At 45.1% G+C, this 6082-nt stretch overlaps 1 protein-coding gene across 1 annotated transcript; it reads left to right on the plus strand.

The window, feature by feature from the left end:
* The first annotated feature begins 132 nt into the window (after nt 1–132).
* LOC101829113 (four and a half LIM domains protein 1-like) lies at nt 133–4991 on the plus strand. The gene is made up of 2 exons (XM_040755190.1): nt 133–496; nt 3567–4991. Exon 2 carries the CDS (start codon nt 4122–4124, stop codon nt 4962–4964), a length of 843 nt encoding a protein of 280 aa, XP_040611124.1. The 5' UTR covers nt 133–496; nt 3567–4121; the 3' UTR covers nt 4965–4991.
* The last annotated feature ends 1091 nt before the right edge of the window (nt 4992–6082 follow it).

The following is a 6082-nucleotide window of genomic DNA, read 5'->3' on the forward strand; positions in this document are numbered from 1 at the left end:
ATCCCGGGTCTCCCCGCCCCCTCCGCCCTGGCGTCCAATCAGAGCGGGCGAGGGGCGCAGCCCGGGGAGGCGCGCGCGGGCCTCTCCCGGGGCTGCGGCGGCCGTGCGAGCCGGCGGGCGGGCGGGCGCGCGGGAGTAACGGTTGTGGGAATTTAGAGCCTCGCCCCTGAGGAGTGCGGCATGCTCGTCAGTGTCTCCCTCTCCTCCTTCGCCCAGGGGCTCCATCCATCTTTAGCTGCTGCCCTAAGGGAGGGACGGGCGGAGCCTCTGTCAGCGGTTCTCCTCAGGGCAGTCTGCGAGCCCGTGTGACCCAGGGATAGCGAGAGCGAGGCCTTCATATCTGTGTGGGCTTTTGGTTTTGGTGGTTTCCTTCACTCTTGCCCGTCCTACAGCCGGAGTAAAAAAAAAAAAATCTACCAGGTTTGCCCTCGTCACACAGCGCTTCGTGAGGTGCCAAGACCTTGCAGGGGGCATGAGTTTTGGTGACGAAAAAAAGGTTGGTTCTTCGATGTGAGAAATGAACTGAAGTGAGAAAAACTGTCGTCGTGTCACTTCTAACTAGGGCTTGCGCGGGTCCCCGTCCCTCTGCGCCCGTTCCTGGTGGGGTCCTGGACCTCCAGACAGCCCTGCGCGTCCAGCCCTGCCTCAGCTGGGAAGCGCGACACAGGGAGACTATGTGGGAGAGCAAAGGAATTAAGTCGCTCAAAGACTGCTTGACTAGATAAATACTATTTGATTTTCTTTGGCTCTCAACACATTTAAGACAAAGATGGCAATAAACGCACTCTAAGCTTTTTGAGAGGATAAGGAAACGGTGGGTGTAAAGGGGCTTTATAAACTGAAATCTTCCCAAAATGCAAGATTTGTCTTTTCACAACCTAATTAGCAAGTGGAAACTTAGGATGGGTGACCTCAATTTTTAAATGAAAATAGTGTGGTGTAACTGGATGGTGTTGACAGTGCTCAGAAAATAGTGTGCTAAGAAAAAAAACCCGAGCGGGAGCTGACTATGCTCCAGTTCTTACCCAAAATGGACTAGAGAGTATGGCTTCAGCTTAGTCGTGGTCATCAGCAAATCCATTTGGACCACCTCTGGAATTCTCATGATTTTATTTCACAGAACTTAAAGAGAATATCACTTTAATAGGAGTTGAATAATCAGGAGAGTCTGAACTGTGGTGTTTACTGAGCATCGATTACTGTCACAGAATCTGAGGATTTTAATAGGTGACTTCATAAAATTCATTTTAGAACTTCCTTCCCAAAATTGACTTAGGCTTTTGCTACTTATTAAAGCCATAATTCAGAACAATGGCTCACTATTTTATGAACTAAGGAAGACACTGGGGAGCTTTTCGCTCCTTCTGAAACTACAAATATAGGTAGCCCTGTACTTCCTCAGTCATTTCTTGCTGCCTTGGTCTCCTTACCTATAAAAATGAACAGCACCCCACTCAGTTCTCGCTCCTGTCTATATGAGAGTAGGCATGGATATCTTTTTGTTTGTTTGTTTGTTTGTTTTGTTTTTCGAGACAGGGTTTCTCTGTAATGTTTTGGAGGCTCTCCTGGAACTCACTCTGTAGACCAGGCTGGCCTCGAACTCAGAGAGATCCGCCTGCCTCTGCCTCCCAAGTGCTGGGATTAAAGGCGTGTGCCACCAACGCCTGGCAGGCATGGATATCTTGATAAGATTGTTTCTATCTTGATTTCAGATGCCAGGATGCAACCAGAAAGAGCACTAGTGAAACCAGGCCCCATTGTAGGGGTGTTTTTGTTTGTTTGGTTTTGTTGTTGTTCTTGGGTTGGGTGCTTGGTTTGTTTTGTATTGGCTTGACCTTTGCAGATAGCGTTTCTCTGTGTAGTCCTGGCTGTCCTGGACCTTGCACTGTAGACCAGGCTGGCCCCGAACTCGGAGATCTGCCTGCCTATGCCTCCCCAGTGCTGTTAAAGGTGTGCACCACCACACCCAGCACCATTGTAGTTCTTGATTCTTATTCTGTAATGTCTGTTTCTAGATAGTATTGTGAAAAAAAAAGTCTTCAAATAATGAATTCTTAACGTGGTAAATTAAAGCAAAACTTTCAATACTTTAAAAATTATATGATCTTAATGGCTCAATTGAGAGCAATTGCCTAGTATTCCCCCAAACCGCACTGCTACCACCTAAAAAAAAGTAAACTCTAGCTTCTTAAGTGACTGAATTTTACTCTTATTGGTTACATTCAGAGAGTTACTTACCATATTCAGACACTGAAGAAGTTAGAAGTGACATTGCTTAACAGAAGGAGGTAGTTCAAAGCAGTAAGACCAGAAAGGAGCACCACAGAAGTTATTTACACGCTGATAGCACTGAAGTTGAAAATGTGGTCCAGCCTTCCTCTCAGTGTATGAATTTCCTTTGCCGAGTTGCAATGTTTCTATTGCACTTTATATGACAAATTGCTCCGTGTGAGGGCAACACTTTTTTTTTCTTTTTGGTTTTTTGAGACAGGGTTTCTCTGTGTAACAGTTCTTGTGTCCTAGAACTCACTTCATAGACCAGGCTGGCCTCAAACTCTCAAAAATACGGCTGCGTCAGTCTCCCGAGTCCTGGGATTAAAGCTGTGTACCACCACAGCCCAGCAGCAACCCATTTTTTATGTTCTCTGTGTGATGCATTATTTTGGTATTTTGAATGCACTGAGTGATAGCAACTTTGAATAGGTTACCATCCGATGTAAATACCAATTCTGCCCTATTCTCACATTCAGACTGCCTCCAGGCACAACTCCTTACACTTTCCAATTTATGATTTGACATGAGTTCTTAAGTTGTGGCAGTTCTCTCAATAAAGAGGCAAACATTTCTATACTCATATAAAAGGACTGAAGCATGGGCTGGAGAGATGGCTTAGCAGTTGAGAGCACTGACTGCTCTTCAAGAGGACCTGGGTTCAGTTCCCGGCACCCACATAGCAGCTCAGCGCTGCCTATAACTCCTATCCCAGGGGATCTGATTCCTGTATACAGACATACTTGCAGGCAAAACACCTTTGTATATAAAATAAATTATTTTTAAAAACTGAAGTAGATGTTAATTTAATTCTCTCTTCACAACTGTTAAAGATTAGATTCTACATGCCAATTTTGGGACCACGACCCAAGTTCTTAACCATCATATTGTTTGAGATGAGATCTCCCTATATAAGCCAAGCTGGCCTCAAACTTTTGATCTTTCTAAGTGTTGGGCTTAAGGTATAATCCACTACACTCAAAGTTAACCTCTATTTTAAGAGAGAAAAGCAGTCCCTGAAATCTAGCAAATGGCCCAGTGTTATCAAGGAGGCTGTAATGTTGCTAGGAGCTGGCCCGATATAACTAGGCCTTGGTATTTTCTAGTTAAGCAAAAGAGCATGAGGCAAGGCTACTTCACATTCAGTAACCATCAAAACAAAACGACAACCTGAACAAAATCATGAATATTGTTAGGGTCACAAATATAATACACAAAATGAAAATGGCAAACTAGTAAGTGGATGTTTCTTCACTGATTACAGTTTTACTCATTCTAGCCTTTCCTCTTCATAGGTACCATTTATGAAGATAGCGAATCATACAGTCACCCCTGCTTCCTCACGAAAGTAAGGCAAGAAGGTTCTACTTCCTTAAACCCTCCTTCAAAACATCTGACTCAACCCCAAATCTGAATAGCCCTGCTTTACATCCTATTACTGAGATGCCACCTGATTGACTGTGATGTGTGTTCTCCATTTCTCTGATGAATGACAACCTCCACCTGTCCAGCTTGCAGGAATTCTTGGTGATCTTTGGCTAAAGTACACTGGCAACTCTTTCTTTGTTATTTACACCATCTATTTCTATGGAGTTGAAGACACTCTGTGAGGTAGAAGGCAGACATGAGTAGTGGAGCTGGCTGGTCCTAGAACACAGCCCAAGCCCTCTTCCTTTTGTACAGCCTGGTAAGCTGCTGTAAAATCCTCGTTTCATATCCACCACCCAGCAGACAGCCTACACAGCTGCATAGGCAAGCATCTCTAGGCAGCAACCAACTGTGTCCAGACTATCCCAAACACATCTTGTTCTTTGCACATCCAATGTGAGGTCCCCCAGCTATAAGGCACCATGTCTGAGAAGTTGAATTGCCACTACTGCCAGGATTCCTTGCAAGGGAAGAAGTATGTCCATAAGGATGGCCTCCACTGCTGCCTACCATGCTTTGACAAGCACTGTGCCAATACCTGTGAGGAATGCCACAAGCCCATAAGTGCAGATTCCAAGGAGGTGCATTATAAGAACCGTTACTGGCACAACAACTGCTTCATTTGTAGCAAGTGCCATCAGCCCTTGGCCAGTGAGACCTTTGTGTCCTGGGAAAACAAGATCCTGTGCAACAAGTGTGCCACTAAGGAGGCCTCCCCCAAATGCAAAGGATGCCTCCAGGATATTGTGGCAGGAGAACAGAATGTGGAGTACAAGGGTACCATCTGGCATAAAAACTGCTTCGTCTGCAGCAACTGCAAGCAAGTCATCGGAACCCAAAGTTTCTTCCCTAAAGACGAGGAGTTCTACTGTGTGGCTTGCCATGAGACCAAGTTTGCCAAGTATTGTGTGAAATGCAACCAGCCCATCACATCTGGAGGGATCAGTTACCAGGATCAGCCCTGGCATGCCAAGTGCTTTGTGTGTGTCAACTGCTCCAAGGAGCTGGGCGGGCAGCGTTTCACTGCTGTGGAGGACAAGTATTACTGCATAGATTGCTACAAGAACTTTGTGGCCAAGAAGTGTGCTGGGTGCAAAGATGCCATCACTGGGTTTGGTAAAGGCGCCAATGTGGTGACCCATGAGGAAAATTCCTGGCATGACTATTGCTTCAACTGCAAAAATTGTTCTGCGAATCTGGCCAACAAGCGTTTTGTGTTTCATGAAGAGCAGGTGTATTGTCCTGAGTGTGCCAAAAAGCTATAACAAGGGCTCCTATCCTGTAAAATGACATTTGAAGCGTGACTTGCGTTCTTATTCTCTCTACCCTTGGCCAACCATAAGGTTGGCTATAAAGGGGCTCCTGTCTTTTCTTCAATTTCACAGTAGTCGTCAGCTACAGGCACATAGTGATCATATTAGGATTCAACATAGAACAATCTTGCAGTAAAAATAATTTCTCTGTTGCTGCAATGGAAAAACAAAACCTTAGACCCCTCCGTGTGTTTCTTATACATCAGAATTGTTAGCTGTGCAGCCACATGATTTAAGCAAGAAACACTGGCGATAAAGCCCCCACTAAGCTGCTCCAGGCTCAGCTGAGATCCAGTGTCAGAACAGCACGCAAGGGTTGTAGCAGTTGCTCCAACTCACTGCTCACCCTCTTCTGTGAACATAAAAACTTCCCAGAATGCATGGTTTGATTTCTTCATCAAAAATTATGTGCTTTCACATTATGTGAATTTCCAGAAAATAAACATTTGAGCCATGTAGTGGTGGCGCACACCTTTAATACCAATACTGGGGAGGCAGAGGCAGGCAGATCTCTGAATTTGAGGTCAGCCTGGTCTACAGAGACAGTTCCAGGACAACCAGGGCAACACAAGAAACCCTGTCTTGAAATAAATATTTTGAATTTAGCTGTAATTCTCAGCTAACCTTTTCCACATACTAATATTTGACTGGTCCATATGACTTAATTTCTTTTGCATGTTCCTTATACAGCACAAAAATGCTAACCATGTGGTGATTAGGAAAATGGAATTCAAAGTCATAATGAGGGGTTGAAGAGATGGCTCATTTAATATCTGCTTGCCATGCAAACATGAGCACCCCTGTAAAAAGCTATTTAGCACTAGATAAAGGACAGCTCTATTGGTGATGTGCTTCTGGGACCCCAGGGCTGGCATCTCAGAGACAGTCAGATCCCTAGGGCTCATTGACCAGCCTACCTAACCAATCTAGGAAGATGCCAGAAGCAGATCTGTGGACTCTACATGTGTTTGAGCACATATATGCATAAATTCACATATAGCATGACCCTCAATGAAATCTGCTTGGTTGCCGGGTGGTGGTGGCGCACGCCTTTAATCCCAGCACTCGGG

This window comes from Mesocricetus auratus, unplaced genomic scaffold, assembly GCF_017639785.1.
Source record: "Mesocricetus auratus isolate SY011 unplaced genomic scaffold, BCM_Maur_2.0 Super-Scaffold_100011, whole genome shotgun sequence".
Lineage (NCBI taxonomy): Eukaryota > Metazoa > Chordata > Mammalia > Rodentia > Cricetidae > Mesocricetus > Mesocricetus auratus.

Excerpts from the sequence above, each read along its gene's own strand:
- LOC101829113 (XM_040755190.1), top strand. The coding sequence starts at position 4,122 with ATGTCTGAGAAGTTGAATTGCCACTACTGCCAGGATTCCTTGCAAGGG.